Here is a 17,198-nt window from a genome sequence, read left to right on the forward strand (position 1 = left end):
TCGCTAGGCTCAGGTGTTAGCCTTTACTTCCATGAAAAACTGATTTTTTCTGAGGGATCCAGTTTTGTTCAGAAATACCAGGAATGAGCATACTTTGCAACTTCTAAATAGTAGGATAGCTGTGAGTCACTGAGAGAATAAGCTATTTTCAAGTTGGGGTGGGTTTTTTGGGTTGGGTTTTTTTTTGAGAAATTTCCCCTTTTCAGTCAGGAAAAAGACATGTTTGAGTTTTTTAGCCTTCACACAGCAGCAGGGAGATGCCCAGGCTCCAGTGCCCAGGCCCCTGCATCTCCAGGAACGCTCTCGCTGCCTCTTGCTGAGCTTGCCAGGCTTAGCAGCAGCCCTGTGCTAAGGAAACTGTTGTGGGTTGGGGTGGGGTTCCTCTTTTTAATTACTGAGTCAGAGGGACAGTCTGAGCAAGGTTTTAATAACCGCTATTTACAGCTATGGAATGCTTGTACAGTAATTAACAGGCAGAAGGTTGGGTGGATTTTATTTTTTTAATTCCCAAATTTAATTCTTTACCTGTGGAATTTTGAATCTGAAGTTGGTCTTTAAAGGCTGGTGTAAAACTGCCCCCTTCAGAGGCAGACAATATTTGGAAAGCTGGAACTTCAGACAGAACTAATAAATAAAATTAAAGTAGGAATTTTAGATAGTGTAATAAGGTGGGAAAAAAGAATGGAGCTTTCTTATAAATCATAATTTGGCTGGATAAATAGTTTTCATATAAAAGCTAATGAAAATGTCTATTGTGTATTCCAGGCAAATGAGTATGTGCAATAACTGTGCATGCTCATGTCTACTTCACAATTATTATGCCCTTTGAAATAAAATATTTTAGAGAACTGAAGAAATAAAAAACAAAGGCCTCTTGCAGCAGGGACCATATATTGCTTTGTGGAGCAAAGCGGTTGTTCAGAATCAAATGGTCTATTCTAGTTTATGTAATTTATTTTATACCTGAATTATTAAGATGTAGGGGGAAAAATCTTAGTGTCTCTGTAACTGAGGATTAAAGAACTTTTGGGGTTGGTTTTTGGTTTTGGGGTTTTTTTTTTGTTATTCATTTTTTTGTGTCTCAGGCCAAAGTAAATGAACAGCAGGAAGTTTTTCCCCACCACACTGCAGTGTCAATTTTCAGTGTGGAAGAGAATGATCCAAGAGCAAATTCCAGTATGCCTTATTTCAGTAGGTATTGCTAGAGACACTTAAGAGTGTTAGGATAAGCTGAGAGATTGCAGTCTGCACAGTGCAAAGAAGGTGATTTTTGTGTCTCAGTTTTATTTGAATTATGAAAATTAATTGAGACATTTTTCTGAAGTGACAGGTTAGGTCAGAACTGGCTGGTGGCCCTCATCTCATCTTCTCTGCTTCCCTCCATCTTCTGCTTCCATCCATCTTCACATTTTTGTACAGCAGTGAATCACACTCTAGCAAGAAAGGTTGCAGACAGTTGGTTGAACTGAACTGCATATTCCTGAAATTATTACGTCTTTTTTTTTTTCTCTATTACCATACCGCTCCCAGCTTACTTGAATTTAAAATGCTTTCTGGAAAAGCCTGTCTCTTTCCATAATTATATAGGGATCTGCAGGATGACTATGATATTATTATTGATAGGGTTATTTGGAGACATTAGTTTGGATATTGGGAGCTACTCATTTATAAGGCTCTGAAGCCTTCTTACAAAACTAATGAGGTCCAGAATAAAACTGTTCTGGGGAGGGAATTTATTTCTTATCTTGCCATTTTGTAGCTCTACAAAGATCCCAATTAAAAAAAAAAAAAAAAAAAACTTGCTAAATATGTGCAAGGAAGAAGCTAAATTTTGTATTTATGTCCCTCTTACCCTTCCAAAATACAAGTTCTCTGAGTTATAAATACAATTAAATAAAATTATGGAAAAATTTTCACCAAATCTGCTCATGAACTACATTTAAAAATGAACTTGCAGATGAATCATTTTCCAAAAAGTGATTTTCCTTTTCTAAGGAAAAAAGGCCTTGCTTTTATTTCATCATATCAATGTTTTAAATAGAAACACTTTGTTCATTAGCCAGACTGTTCCTGGGAAGGTATAAAGTTAATGCTTTGACAGATTTGAAAACAAATTACTAAGTATGTTGCTAAGTGTAAGAAAGATGTATCACTACCTATATAAAATTAAAAATCATGTTCCAGTTTTCAAAACTGAATTTTTGCTTTGATTAGTTCAGCCTTTGTCTCACCAACCATAAGCCACCCCAAAGAAAGTAAAATGATGCAAGGGCAGGAAGAACAGCTGATCTTCAGGCTTTTTCTGAAAAATATCATATTGGACAGCCAAAAATGGAGATGGCCAAAATCACTAGTCACTTTGGAAAGCCTTAACCTTTTATTTCAGCACATCACACTAAGGTAATCATTTGTTCCTTATCACTTTCCTGCAGTCATCCAGTCAGACAGAAGACTGGCAAGTGCTGGTGCGTGTGTCTGGCAGATGGATTTCACAGCTGCTTCCAGGGCAGAGAAGTAATTCTGGGATGGCAAAACACACAGTAATATTTCCGTGAATCCTGGAAACACCCAGCAAAAGTGGTTGATGTATACATAGGAATTTGGGTTGCTACCCTACAGAAGGGTGCCCGTAGGGTATGAAGTTTTACCCCCAGTAAGCTTGTAAGTACATGCCTTCTCCATGGAGAGCACGCCCACAGGGGAACTCCACAGCTGATGTCATCCCATCTCATTACCTCTACAACTGGAAGAAGCCACCAGAAGGATTTTACTTATGCAGGTCCCTTTGTCTCAACTGTAAAACAATGTGCTTTCCTGCCCCAGGTCCCCTTCTGGAACAGAGAGTTTATGTTTCTTAATTACTTTTAAATTGCAGAGAGGCATATCAGTATGATAGTTGTGGATCATAAAATGTACTTGTTTTACAATAGCCCCCTGAGGCAGTAACCAGGGCTCCAGCACGCCAAACACAAATGCCGGCCTGCGGTGAGCGCCCACGAAGGCTGCCTATGGGTAGGATGAGGCAGGAGCAGATACAGGGACAAGCAGTGACAGTCACCTTGTGTTTTTATTCCATTGCACCCTTCAAAGGAACAAAAAATATCGGTAATCCTAACAGCCGGTCTAACTAGAACTGTATGTAAATGAGTAGTGGGCTATCAGGAAAAAGAGGGGAAGGCAGAAGAAAGGACTGTGGGGAGCTGCATGCACACTGCAGTGACACCCAGCACGTCTTTGGCTGGTATGGCCTCCAGGCACTTGAATTTGCTTTCTTACCCCCGTCTCTGCCCAGCCACGTAGGCGTGAGGTGTCCTTGGGCTCTCGGGTGAGTCACCCATGGTCCTGCCCCGGCACGTACCCAGCCCTCGCTGTGGGGCACCAGCCAGGGAGCAGCACGGGGTGGTGGCCTCGGGGGCGGTGAGCTGCTGAAAATTAGCATTGATTGTAGGTGTGTCTGAGTATAGGTGGATAACTGTTGGAGCGTAAATTTGCCCTTACCTCTTAGCTTCTCTCTTAACCTCAGGCTTCCCAAACGAGAGCCCCGACATCCCGTGGGCTGGGGTTTAGCAGTGTAAAGGCCAGCCAGCTTAAGGACAGAGCTCCAGCTTAATGATGGAGCTCCAGCTTCAGACCCTGAGCTGAACATTTAGTGTGGACACAACCTCAGCACTGCACGTGTTCAGGTTTCCATCTCGGCAGGTATAACCCATAAACAGATAGCAAAGCAGACGGCAGTAAGCAAGCATGTGCAGCATCTTTCCTAAGGACCGACTCTGTGCCAAAGTAAATGAACAACAGTTGTCATTTAAATGGGAAATAAGCTTCACTGATTACTTTTTGCATATGCATTCAGAATGAAACCAGATGGTTCCTCAGCCCATGTTATAAACCTGCAACTCACATTTAAAGGCAGGCAAGAAAATTCTCACAAGAAAAAGGATATTGAGTCTTGTTAGTGAATTGGTTTATCTGAAAAAACATATCTGCTAATGGTGATGGGAGCACATTTCTGAATCAGAAAACCTTTCCCAAGCTGTTAGACACAGCAATATGCAAATTTCCATTCCAGCTATATTAATATTGCCCCAGCATGGGTCAAGCTTTTGTTGCTGTTTTTAAAAAGGAACAGTAACTTCCCCTCAGGAAATTTGCTCTGAATCACCATTGAGGTTTGGGTGAGTGTTTGAATAGAATGATTTTCTGGGTTTAATTATTTTAATTCTACTTGCTTGCTACTTTTACGTTTCTTGTCATGGCACATTTTCAGTTTACAGCCAGGAATCCAGGTTGAAGTGATACATTAGACTTCAGAAGGAAGCAAGTCCCTCTATCTAAATCATCTGAGAAATTCTTTTTGGTTATCCTGTCTGTTTGAAATTTTTGGGACATCTTTTTTCCCTCCCAGCTTATAAAACCTGAAGCATTAGCATCCCCGCCTATATATGTGTTGAAAATGAAGGAATATTTATAGCATTTCTGACCTTTGAATGAACTTTTACAAATCAATAACAGCGAAGTGGAAGGAAGGTCAGCAGCAGTTTTCCTCTGGTCTAAGTGTAGCAATGTTAGGCATGGAATATCTAAAATATATTAAGAGCTATCATAATCACATTTATGCAGCATTTTTGCAGGAGATTTGCAGATCTCTTCAGCGCTGTCATGTAGCTGCTATCTGAAGGGTACATTACAATGCTAGAGCCAATGGTGTCATTAATGGATTTTTAAGTTGTTGTGTATCTGTTTTTACATGGCAGAACTACTACAAGAGGTCTTAACAGCCAGAGCCGAAGAATAGTTTTCTTGATTATATTTTGCCACAGTGGGAAGTGTAAGTGGATTAGAAAACCTTCTCATTAATGACTTACTGCGACTGAAACACCATTAATTGCCTCCCACTTCAGATTACAGAAATAGGATTGACACAGTCACCCCCAGATGTGTGAGCACAAGCAGCCATATGAGATGGTTCAAGGCAAAGTTTGCCAGTTCAGATTCATTATCCCTATAACCCTAGAACTCAAATATTATAAAGGGCCTTTCCTAATTCCTCAAATTTCTGAAGCTCCTTCCAAAATCAAGGTGTTCCTGTGATGAGTTGGACATCTCAATGCTGTTTGCTGCCTCCAAGTGTAGAGGAGGAAACCAGGCTCCGAAATTTCCCTTCATATATTGCCTAAAAGCGAAGTTCCTATCTTAATTAAATCCTTTCCTTCTCCAGAGGTGACACCTCTAGAAAGTGCTTCTTGCACTCTCTTTTGTCTACCAAGGAAGCTTGGCCAACTACTTCAGATTGTAACTGTAAATTAGAAGCCTAAATTCCGGATGCATCGAGTTAAGTGAGATGAATCCCATTGCTAGGGTTGACAGTAATAGATCTCACAGAGTGAGAGATCTTCTACCTTGTAATTAGTGTGAATTTTTTCAGTGGGGGCTGGCCCTCATGCCTTTCCATAGACGTAGCAATGCAGGAGCCTTCTGGTGCTGCTGCTGCAGTCCATAGGGCTCCTGTTCGCAAATGCTATGTTGTTATTCTGAAAATCCCTCTCATAATAGCTCATAATTTCTCTCTAGTATTCTCCTGATTGACTGAACAGAGAGACAATCATAGCTATACAAACCTTCACAAATTTCAAGAAGCTTTTGATAGCAGCTCAAAAGAGTTATTTTCATAAGTTTCTTTTTCTGTCTGTATTGTTTGAAGATTGCTTCTACTCATTTAGCCAGCCTTACAAATGTGTCTGAAAATACAGGGAAAATAAAACAAATTTGATGAAGTTTGACAACTTCTGTTTGACCAAAAGTTGCTTGGTCAAAAGTGTTTTAAAAGCCAGGAAATGAAGGAGATTTTTTAATGGATACTATCATACTTATTATTATTAGGCTTCTGAAAAAGATCAAAGGAGAAGACATTTCCACACAAGTTGTACATGAATTGTTAGTGTCAACTTTGAATTTCCTTGTTTTTTTCTTGTTTATAAAACACCCTTAATATAGAATCGGTTTGTATGAGAATGAATCCTGTGTTTATTCAAATTCTTAGATTCATAGTATTAAAGAATTATTTACTCCCTCTCCCCACATACCTATTTCCCTCTTTTTGCTTCTTTTTTTCCTTCCTTCAGGGACCAATGTACTGTGACCTGTACATCTTGAGTGCTCTTAAACATAAAGCTCTCTTGTTATTTCCCTGTTCTTCCAAAATTTGCATTTCAGCTTTTAGCAGTCTCTAGCCATGTCTCTTTGCTCTCTTGTCTCAGTCTTCTTCATAACACATTTTAAGTACTTCAAGAAATTCTATAAAGCAGGAGGAAACCTAAAGTCCTGATGTTCCACCTAAGTCAAATGAAAGTACTGTATTGGCTTCTAAGCCTCTAGCATAAAAAATAAGATATATTTGATTGAGACTGGATAACAAAGTTGCCTTTTTGTTTAACCACTTCAATAGACAGAAGACATTAATATTAATACTTCTGATGAAATTTGAGTTTATTTTTTCACTAAGGCTTCAGCAAGAAGCTAAAAGGAATTCATCTGGCCATAGCACATGTATCTGAATGAGCAGGAAGGTTACACGGACACCAGGACAGATCCAGCTGCTTTGGGACCAACTAGAAATGAAGCCTATGGCACATTTAGGTGATAACCAGGGAGTTTCAGCTTCTGCTGATTTTTCTGGTTCACTGACAGCTGCCAGTGTGGATATATGCCAGTGTGGATTACACCACCAGTAGCAATATTGTCTGCTCATAATTCCTTCAAAACTGGATGGCAGCTGGAACTGCTCATTGCTTGTGCTGGTCTAAGGCTGGTGAATACCCATAAGAGTTACCTCCATCTCTTTTGTTGTATTTATGTCAGTGTTTAAAAGCAGTAGGTAATCTGTCTGTGGGGAATGGTACATGCTGTCTCTTACAGGCTGTCATCTCATGGCTCCACCTTAGATCTGTAGCAGCTCCTCCATCAGTCTGGTCCGTGTGGTTTCCTGCCTTCACTGCTGCAGTGTTTGGGAGGCAGAGCCTATGACTTTGGTTCCTCGGCTCTTCTGTAGCCCTCGCAGATGAGGCTCAGCTACTTCTTTTCTCACAAATGTCTGCCTACCCCCAGCTACCAAACACCTTGACTGAACCCACAGTCAGCACCAGGACTTGAGCCAGACACCAGAGCTGGTTTAATGTCAAAATAGACTGTGATCTCCAAGCTGTGCACAGGCAGCTTCTCACATGTCTCATGAACACAGGAGCATGGGCTGCTCTCACTAAGAGCAGGCAATTTTGCTTGGTGATTTCAGAGAATGACGAGGAGCAGGAGGCTCTGCTGTCACTGGACAAGCCCGGCTGGTATTCCCAAGGTAATGCTATCCAGCTTTATGAACTACTGAAGAAGATGACTGGCAAGTTGGATCCCAAGGTATGTTATAAGTGAGAGTAAATATTTCTGAAAATACCTTGTTTCAGTCTAAAATTCACCAGACAAGCTTTCCTTAAAGTTATTGATGTGATCAGTCACAAATTTTTCTTCTGGTTATGCTTGCTCTTGTCTAACAGACTGCAGTCCAGAACTGGAAGTACTATATTAGTCTTCTTACTGGTAGAACATGTAGACTTTCTAGGTGTTTTATTCTGTGTGCATGGTCATTCGTTTTGGCAGCTTTGAGAAGAATTATTCTAATCAGGAAGTAAACAATCTCCCTGAGGACACTGATCAAATAGATTAAAAGGTGGTATCAGTGAAAACTAGGATCATGTTATTTTAATTACAGGTCTGGATGGGTGAAAATGCCACTGAAGATGGTGGGACCATATTTTCCCTAGTGGGTAAACTACCCCCTGGGCACAGAAGAGTTCTGGGTCACCAAGTCACACTCTGTGTTCTTCCTTGTCTCCAAAGTTGTCCAAAATTCATTCTCGTTGTTTAGTGCATTTTCTTGGTAGTGTTTTCCACTGCTTCCTGGCAGGCTATTTCTGTCAGTCAAAATCTCAGCAGTGTCCCATGTGCCAGTCCCAGCTGGACATCCCCTTCCAATGCCCCTGGAGGGTGAGGGTGAGGAGGGTGTGCAGGGCCAGCCTTCTCCTTATGGAGCTGGTTGAAGATAAAACTCCAAACTGTGACATTCATGAGATCTGTGCGTGTCATGGTCAACTTCAATGTGGAGGAATTTTTATTAGGTTGTTTTAAACCTCTTTTTCTCTCTCTGTGACATACAGTTTGCTTGTGTTTTCTGCATATACAATGAACTTTTAATTTGCTTCTTCCCTTGTAGGTTGTTTATTTTGGTGACAGCATGCACTCAGATATTTTTCCAGCTCATCACTATAGCAACTGGGAAACTGTCTTCATCTTAGAGGAGCTTCTAGGGGACAAAGTTATGGTGCCTGCAGAGACTGAATCTGAGCCCTTGGAGAAGAAAGGAAAATATGAGGTAAGGGTTCCTTGCAGATGTTTCCTGGAACAAGAGAAAGTAAGTTACAAAAAAGCCTCATGCCACCTGCGCTGAGAATGAGCCTGCTTATCTTACCAGGCTGCTGGCAGCATCAGCATCCCTCACAGAAGCACCCTCCTTGCCGCACCAGGAGGTGCCGTCCTGTCCCAGCTTGGCATTGCTTGGGTGACGCAGAGCCTGCACCCAGAGCTAAATCACAGACCTCAGAAAAAAAGAGCTGTATGTGCAGTCCCTTAATCAAAAAACATAGTCTTCTTTTCGGTAACGAGAACCTGCCCTGTATCCTACAAGGAGAAATTTAGTGGCCGCTTATCACAAGCCCAGCACCTGAACTCTGCCGAGTTCATGACATTTCCCTGCATGTCATGGCCAACAGTAAACATTGGGGAATTTTTATTAGGTTGTTTAAAGCTCTGTTTCTCTCTCTGTGAAATACAGTTTGCTTGTGCTTTCCTTATATACAAAGAACTTTTAATTTGCAGCTTCCCTTCTAGGTTGTTTATTCCGGTGACAGCTGTGCTCAGATGAGAGGGACTGTTTCGAAGTCTGGTCCAATGCAGACTGCTGATGGTTGTCTCAGATAGATAACGTGATTTTCAGGTTGATCGCAGCTGGGAAGCAGGAGCCTTAGCATGACTGCCACACTTCAATTCTCCCACAGAAGTTGGAAGGTTACTGTGGTTCTTCTCTCCACTGCTGCAGAACGAAGTACATAGGGAACAGTGCTCAGATGGATGAGGCGTCAGCATTGTACCTCCAGCGTGTCCTATGTGGGAACTAAGTGCAGCTTCACTCTTCATTTGGAGTGGTTTTGCTTTTCTTATGTCCCTAAATAAATAGTTCGTTTTCTTCTAATTGCATATACATACATATATTTATGCTTTTTGTTTTGAAAAGCACTTAACTTTTTTTTTTCTTTTTTAATCATTATTCTTTGTGACTAAAAAGGTAACTTACTGATAAGAAGATTTTTGTGGAGTGCTTTTATACTAGAGAGATTTTTTATCTGACTCAGAAGCGTTTTAAAAGCCCCTGCTTTTTACTGAAAAAAGGATAGATAACTTCAATGTGACTAAAACAATATGGATGTGACATCTGTTCCTCTGCTTTTTTAATAGATGTATCTAATATTTTCCCCCACTATCCTAATTTCTAAACTAAGGTCAGACAAGGATATTTCAGTCAATGAAATAAGGAAATGTAATCATTAATGTTTAAGCTTTTTCCTGGGTTGTAGAAAAACAGAAATGAAGACAAACTCAAGTCTCCTATCAAGAAAAATTTGTTTCTCAATAAAGAAAAGGGGAAGGGGCAAAGGAAGAATGAGTAGTAGCATTACATAGGTTAATGTAATTTTATTTATTTAGTTAATGCTATAAAAAGAACTCATTCTCCTCCATGAATTTGTTCATTCACTGGTTGGAGACTCTGCTGCATATCTGCATAGAACGTACATCTCTGTATCGTTCAGGTTTTTTTATTCAACAGTTTCTTAAGCATGTTCAATGTATGCTTTTGAAGCACACATTTTTAAACAGAGAGCCAAAAAGTGTTTCTTCTCCTGGAAGTACAAAGAAAGAGTTATTGAGTGATATGTTTCTAAGCCCTTGATGATGATGATTTGGTTATTTCTTGTTGCAATACCTCTGGTCAACTGCTCACAAGATCCATCTTCTCTGTCACTGCAGTTATCAAGCAGGAAACTGAGACTTTTAGACAGGTGTTTGACATTTCACTGACACTGTAGTATTCCTGATAAGAGATTGCAGTATCTCAGGGCGACACCACCTCTGCCGCACACATCCCCTGTTCGGTTTACATCCGCTACCAGTGACAGCAAGCAAGCAAGGGAGAAATGAATTGCCTTGATTAAAAGAACCTGAACCAGGGGGGCCATAGCAGGTCAGTGGTGTTATTTCATTACCACGCTGCTCACTGGAGTCTGAACAACAGGTCACATCCATATCTCTGCAGTTGACTGGACACCACTAACTTAACAAGACTGGTTCAAAGGGACTCCCTTTACAAGCCTATGAAAGTTTTGTTTTCATTCCCCTACTCAACTTCTCCTATAAACTCTTTGGTTAAGAGAAGAGAAAAGCCAATTCAAAGGATTGTACAAAGTCAAGTGTTTTGGAAAATTAGGTAATAACAGGTTAGATTTAGTCTTGTTCATCAGCCTTATCATTCGTTGTCAATAAAAAAAAAATACACTACTATTGCAGATTTTCTGTGCCATGCTGTGTCTGCAGAGAGGGACTGAAAATTTAATACAAGATGCAATCCTCCCTTCTATCAATCTTTACAAAATATTATGAAAGAAATAAAGTATTACTTCTAATTTGCAATTGCATCTTTCAAAAAGAAATTATAAAACCCTGTTTTCAGTTGTTTGGTATTTCATCACTAACAGAGAGAGGGAAAGAAAACAACTTCCTCACACAAAAACTGGGAGACTAGTAATTTACATTTTCATTAGCAGTTTTTGTCTTTTCCCTTCAATTAAATGCATAATATAAGCCAGATACACATCACTGTGAAATTATGGTAAAAACAGCAGTTCTTTCAAGTATATGAGTCATAACCAAATGAGCAAAAGAATAGCAAACTAAAAACTATTCATGCAATTACTCAGCTCCTAAGTGTATTGCAGCATGCAGGAGGAAAAAAAATACCAAGCATTGTGTTGAAACAAGATTCCCCTCAGATTTAGGGGTTTGTTTGCTTGGCTGGAGGCTTTGTTTTTGCCTTCTGTTCTTTAAATGTATGATCAATTCCACCAATGAAAAAGCTGGAATTTGTCCCAGGATTTCGAGGGAAATTATTACAGAGGAGCTAGACAGTGTGTAAAAACGTTGGGCTATAGGAATGAATGGAGCAGAAATCAAAGAATTTATTGGTGGATATAGATGATAGTTTTGCGGTTAGAAGGAAGAACTAATTTTTACAGTACTGCTTAGTGGCTGGCTGGTTGGGGGATGTCAGGCCCCTTAACCCACTGAATTTCTGGGACTCCCTTGCTGTAACCATAGACAAGACTAATTACTCTGTGCCTTTTGGCTCTGTTTGTCTCTTTATTCCCATTTATCTTTATCAACAAACCTATCAGTACTTTCAGAAACAACCTGATGGGCTGTTGTGAAGTCTCGTGGGTTAAATCCTTAAAGCACTATCCTGAAGTGAAATGCATTTTATATTAAGGTCTGCTTATAGTGATCTATGTTGTGGTTTAGGTACAATGATCATGGGTGAAATGTTTTATACTTGTATGTGACTTGTGGGGGGCAGGTTGTGTGCAAAAGTTAAACCAGTGGCAGGCTTGCCCATCTGCGCACCCAGCAATGGCTGTGTTATTCAGGGACATCTGGTTGTTGTGACCAGCACAGCCATGCTGGCAGAAACGTCTCAAATACTTGCTGTGATACCGGCAAAACTGTATTTTGAGCATTGATTTTTTTCTAAGAGAGTCTGTGGTGGCCTTACTACCTGGGCACAAAGCATACAGCCATCAGCACCATCCATCACATTGGATGCAGTAAAGTAATCCTAGTACTCTGTGCATGGTACAAAGACGATGGCATAGGTGGCAAATTTCCATCTAAATAACGCCTTTAAAAATATTAATAGCTTGATTTTTCACTCCTCTCTCCTTTACATCCTTCTTTTTTTCATCTCTTTACCGAATGTAAAAAAAACTTCAGAGCTCAGCTCCCTGCCTATTTGTATTTTAGAAAGGTCATTTGTAAGGTGACAAATCAGTGTTACCCAAGGGTCCTATTAGCAGATTCTGCCTGCTCTGTTAACAGGCCCTATTTGTCTGCAGTTAATAAAGCAAAGGTGATAGTAAGTATTCCAGGTGGTTTAACTTAGTGGAGGGCCCTGGGACTTGGGGAATGCTGGTACCATCTAGACCTACTCTTTGAGGCTTTGTACCTTCAGCTGACAAAATCAACATCTGACCTGCTACTGTCTGACCAGTATATGCCTGAGAGAAAAAACACATGCTTGGGGGTTTTGCATACAAATGAGGGATTGTTCAGCACATCCCAGGATCTGCTGTCCTCCTGCAAGAGCAAACTCCATGTCTGGGGTCTACAGGAGTATCTGGTGTACCTTCCAGAGTTCCTCGGCCGCCCTGTTAAAATGTGTGCCTCCAGGCATGTGAGGAGTAGCAATGATAACAGGGGACTTTTGCCTCATTCCACCAATGTATAGATTCATGGTATGTGGTCTGTCCTTCGTTGCAGGCTATGTATGCTGCAGATGAGATTTGGGTATCTTCTTGGCATCAGTTAGGGATGGCAGGCTGAGTGATGTCTGAGGGTTCTTAAGGATGCAGGTGAACTTTTGACAGCTCATTTCAGATTTGAGATCCAGTTTTAGCCTACTAAACTGCCCCTGTCACATGGAGGAGATAAGCCAATAGCAAAATGTTGGAAGTTCTCTACCAGGTGACTTGATGGCAACTTTCATATCTAACTGGGTTTGGGCTGTAAATCCAAAATGTCACTCCCTCGTCCTTAATAAGGAAGGAATTCCCACACTGAGAACCAGACCTCTGAAAAAAATCTATTCATTTCTTCAGACTGCAATTTTAATTGCCTGTTGAACCAATCATACATTTCAAAAAGCAAAAGCCTCAGCTTTTTTCTATTGTCAATAAACAAGGCTCCGTTTGTTGTGTGGGTACTTATGTGGGCCAGTACTGGGGTGGTTGTTTTGATTAATCACCTGAAGAGCTGTAATGGCCTTGAGAGTTTTCTGCATGTGTCATCCAGGTGGCAAACAGATTTAAATTCAGCATAGCATCTACATTTAATTATAACTTATGTCAAGTCCTGGAATTTGCATGGAAAGATAAAGATTGGTTAAAAAAAAAAAATAAAAAAGTAAGATGCTGTCCCTGTGTCTGAGGGGGGAAAAAAAAACAAAAACAAAAAACAAAACCAAAAAAACCCACAAAAGAGCCCAGCTCTTAACTGCTTGTTTTGAAACAAAAGATATGGGGGTTTTTTGCAGCCTGTTTACATAAGAGCACTAATATCTACATTTGTCCAAATCAATACTTCCTCCCCACCCCCATGCTCAGAGAAAAAACTGTTACGTAGAATCACAAAAAGAATGGCTCTGTGTTTATTGATGTGGTCTGTTTGGCTGGATCAACAGCTTTCTTGTGATCAAAAGCCATGGACCTCTGTCATAAACATGAATTATTCCAGCAGGTTCTCAAAACTCGACAAATAAGAGGTTTAAATGGAAAATAAAAGTACAAAAGTTCATGGATCTAGAGGCACACACTAGGATATCTTTTCTTCTGTGCTTTGCTGGTCTGAAAAGATACTTTGCACACAAATTACTTTAACAGATTTTCTATAGTGTCATTCACAGTTTTGTTTTCCATTTTTTCATCTTTCTGTAGAGGCCTCCTGGAGCTTTTTCTGGCTGCTTATGGCAATATCTATCAGGTTTCAAGATGAACTGCTAAAAAAATCAGTTTTCCCAATGCTGCTATAATGCTTTCTTTAAAACATAGTGAGTCTACATGATGTTGTCTGAAAATATACACAAAAAAAGTCAAATTTTCACAATTTCCTAGGTAGCTGAATGGCTCTCCATGGATCCTGTGGCTCTGTTCTCATTTCAGCTCAGAAACAGATAACATAACACAGGTGGCTTGATGCATCATCCTTCGCAGTTACTCCATCCAGCACCGAAGACTCCTTTCTCCCAGGAGAAGTTCCAGGCTGGTTTACGGTCTGTGCTGCAGCTACCCAGCTTCTCCAGCAGAGAAAGGCAGCAGGCTGTTCACACTATCGAAAACAGAAAAATGGGGAAAAGATTTTTTTTAAAGGAAAAATATGTAAAACAACTTTTTATGTCCTAGGGAATCATAAATTGCATAAAGAGCAGCTTGGGGATTTATGGGAAGCAGATTGTTATTGGTTTTGTTTATAAAATTTTAAAGTCACATTGCTCCTGAGATACAACACAGTTTTCCCAGAAAATGAGAGAAACCCTAGAGTTCATTCAACTAATGCTTGTGGTTGTATACAGAAAAAAAAATGTCTTTTTTTTTTAAGAGTACATATTTGTTTATTTTTCTTTCAGGAAGATCAGCCTGAAGCTCCTTACTTTGTATCTAAACAGTGGGGCTCTTTCTTTGTGGACAAATTGCCTGGCCTGGAAAATGCAGAGGAAACTTTAGTTCACACGTGGTCCTGTAAATGTACTAGCACTTACAGCACTATTGCAATCCCTAGTCTTGAAGCAATAGCAGGTAAGGAAGATTGCTTTTTTTTATTTCCCTAATGAACATGTACCTTTGTCATACTGTAGATCTATTTTTGAGATTGCATGTGTCTGAAATACATTCAAAAATATTCTGTTGATATCATGCAGCAATTAATGCTAGTGGCTATTAATTACTTTGATTTTTATGCTTTTATTGTTGTCTGCTACACCAGTGCAGTTTTTTGTTTGTGCCTGCAAATATCAGATGCTTAGTTTGACCTATATTAGAAATAGGATGCAACATTTAACTTTAGATTAGTTCCTGAATTTTGATTCAGGACTTCCCCACAGTATTTTGCTGTGTCTGCTTTAACTGGTGAGTTACTGCAGGAAACAAACATGTGTCAAGTTACTTGGGTTTTTTAAACTTCCAAATATGTTTCTCTCTGATCTGGCTTGTTAGCCTTCCTCAATCAGCTCACTTATTGCTTTACAGTTGAAATGGAGATGAATGAACACAGGAATGTAATGAAGCCAAGAATGCCTAAGACTCTGCTTCTTTCTCGGTTTTTGGGTTTTTTTTTTAATGTTTGTATTGCTTTTTGAAATGGCATCATTATGGGCAGAGCTGGAGCCTAAAATATTCTCCTTATCTGGAGAACAAGGCAACCACAGGCAATGTCTTTTTAAAGTCACCTAATTGAGAAACCAGCTCAGGCTTTCTACTTTCTTACATAAAGGCTGCATTAAAAGTACAATTATGGCTGATCTTCTGATTTCCACTAGTGTTTGTCCCCCTACTAATGTTTATCATACATTACTTTGGATGGTTTGTAGCAACAGTTATAGCAGTAATACTGCAATTACTTTGCAACTGCAATACGTATCAATTGATTACGAAGTGGTGGTGAAGAACCTCTATCTATCTATCCTCAATCTATCATTTTGCCTTACTGAACTTTATCAATACATCATATCTAAAGGAATAAACAAATTAGTAAATGAATGAGGTGCTTAGCTGTATGAAGAACACAGCAAGCATTCAGTTTACTAACCCCTCTGTTCAGCATCGCGTGCCTACTTCATGTACAAGACCAAGGAATAAAAAGTTGTTCTGAGAGAGCATTTCAGATTTTCCCAGCAGTTTTTTCTGCACCAAAACACGACAGACCTGTTCTTTGCAACCATATTTGTACACACCTACAACACACGTATGTACACTGTAAGGATATCTCAAAACAGGAAACTCATACGGTGCCACAATTTATTTATGCTTCTGATATTTGCCATGTTGCAGTCTGTATTTCAGCCTAAAGGTACAAAGCCCAAATATACCAAGGGAAATTGCCAGGAGAGAGGTAACGTCTGTAAAACTTCCTTCTGATACCTTTTTCAGAGTCATTCTGTGGCTTGCTTTGGAAGTGTTGGCCTCAAGGAAACACATCGGTCAGCCACGCTCTACAAAACTGCCTCCCAGCCAGCTCCCCCCAACCACAGCTCAGTTTGCAGGGCTAGCAAAGGCTTTAGACCACAAACATTACACCAAGTTTCCAGCTACAGATGAAGGGGTGAGAACCAGAAAGGTGTATCTGTGTAAATTAATGAGTAGTGCAGCTGCCTGTCATTGGCTGTGGAGCCCTTGCAAAATCTGTTCCTCCATTAGGAGGGATGCTGTGTGCCATCCCTCGCTGCATCAGTGCTGGGACAGGGGCTGGTGTCTGTGCAACTTATACCCCAAAGCTAAAGGACAGGGGAGGAATAACGTTTTTAACTGGCAGCGTGTGCCTGAGTGCAGACTCAAAGCTGCAGATATGAGAACATCTCTGGTTTCTTACAGAGAGAGGTATTGCTTGTTTGTGTGGAAGAGCAGATGTTCGTTATTATGGATGTTGAGGAATTCCCGACTCCTCTCGAATACCTTGTCAGACTCCTGTCGCAGCAAGCTGTGAGAGCCCCTGCTTTGCCAAGCCCTGAAGTCTTTGGCTGCAGTTGTAAGTCATAGCTTAGCTGCAGCTATCTGGGAATAACTAGCTAGAAGAGATTCAAATGGGTTATGCAAGTTTGATGCGCTCCAGCTTTTCCTTTTCTATTCATCTACTTTAATTACCAGCAGAGGACTTTCCACTGCCAAGCTGCAAAAAAGCAGGCCTTTCCTCAAGATCCCCCGAGCCCAAACACGCAGCCAGGCTGCCGGCGTGCTGACCGTCTGAGCCCAGCTCCCGGCCAGCGGCCGGCACAGCCCAGGCACCACCAGCTCAGCCTGACCCGGCTGAACAAGCTGCTGCCTCCCTGGAGTGCTGCAGCCTCCAGTGAGTTGTGGACGCACCAGGGCCTCTCCATCAGCAGCGTCTGACCTGGCTTTTGTATGTCTCCATGAGCAAGAGTGAGTGCCACGTACAAGTAACTATCCCAACAGCTTGCAATCTGTGAAAATATTTGGCTAAAGGCAGACAATTGCTGTTATGATAACTTTAAAATTTATTTTTATTGTTTGGATGCAACATATCTCTGTGCACAAAGTATAAAG

At 40.5% G+C, this 17,198-nt stretch overlaps 1 protein-coding gene across 1 annotated transcript in view; it reads left to right on the forward strand.

The window, feature by feature from the left end:
* LOC104470251 (5'-nucleotidase domain-containing protein 1-like) overlaps nucleotides 1-16,662 on the forward strand; it is a gene marked incomplete at both ends in the record, with an annotated part of 37,451 nt that extends 20,789 nt beyond the window's left edge. The window contains 5 exons of the mRNA XM_010085105.1: nucleotides 7,289-7,407; nucleotides 8,261-8,419; nucleotides 14,549-14,717; nucleotides 16,187-16,239; nucleotides 16,509-16,662. Of these exons, the coding sequence (XP_010083407.1) occupies nucleotides 7,289-7,407; nucleotides 8,261-8,419; nucleotides 14,549-14,717; nucleotides 16,187-16,239; nucleotides 16,509-16,662 (654 nt within the window). The remainder of the gene's footprint in view (nucleotides 1-7,288; nucleotides 7,408-8,260; nucleotides 8,420-14,548; nucleotides 14,718-16,186; nucleotides 16,240-16,508) is intronic.
* Nucleotides 16,663-17,198: the final 536 nt, after the last annotated feature.

Source organism: Pterocles gutturalis, unplaced genomic scaffold (genome assembly GCF_000699245.1).
Source record: "Pterocles gutturalis isolate BGI_N339 unplaced genomic scaffold, ASM69924v1 scaffold38891, whole genome shotgun sequence".
In the NCBI taxonomy this organism is placed as follows: domain Eukaryota; kingdom Metazoa; phylum Chordata; class Aves; order Pterocliformes; family Pteroclidae; genus Pterocles; species Pterocles gutturalis.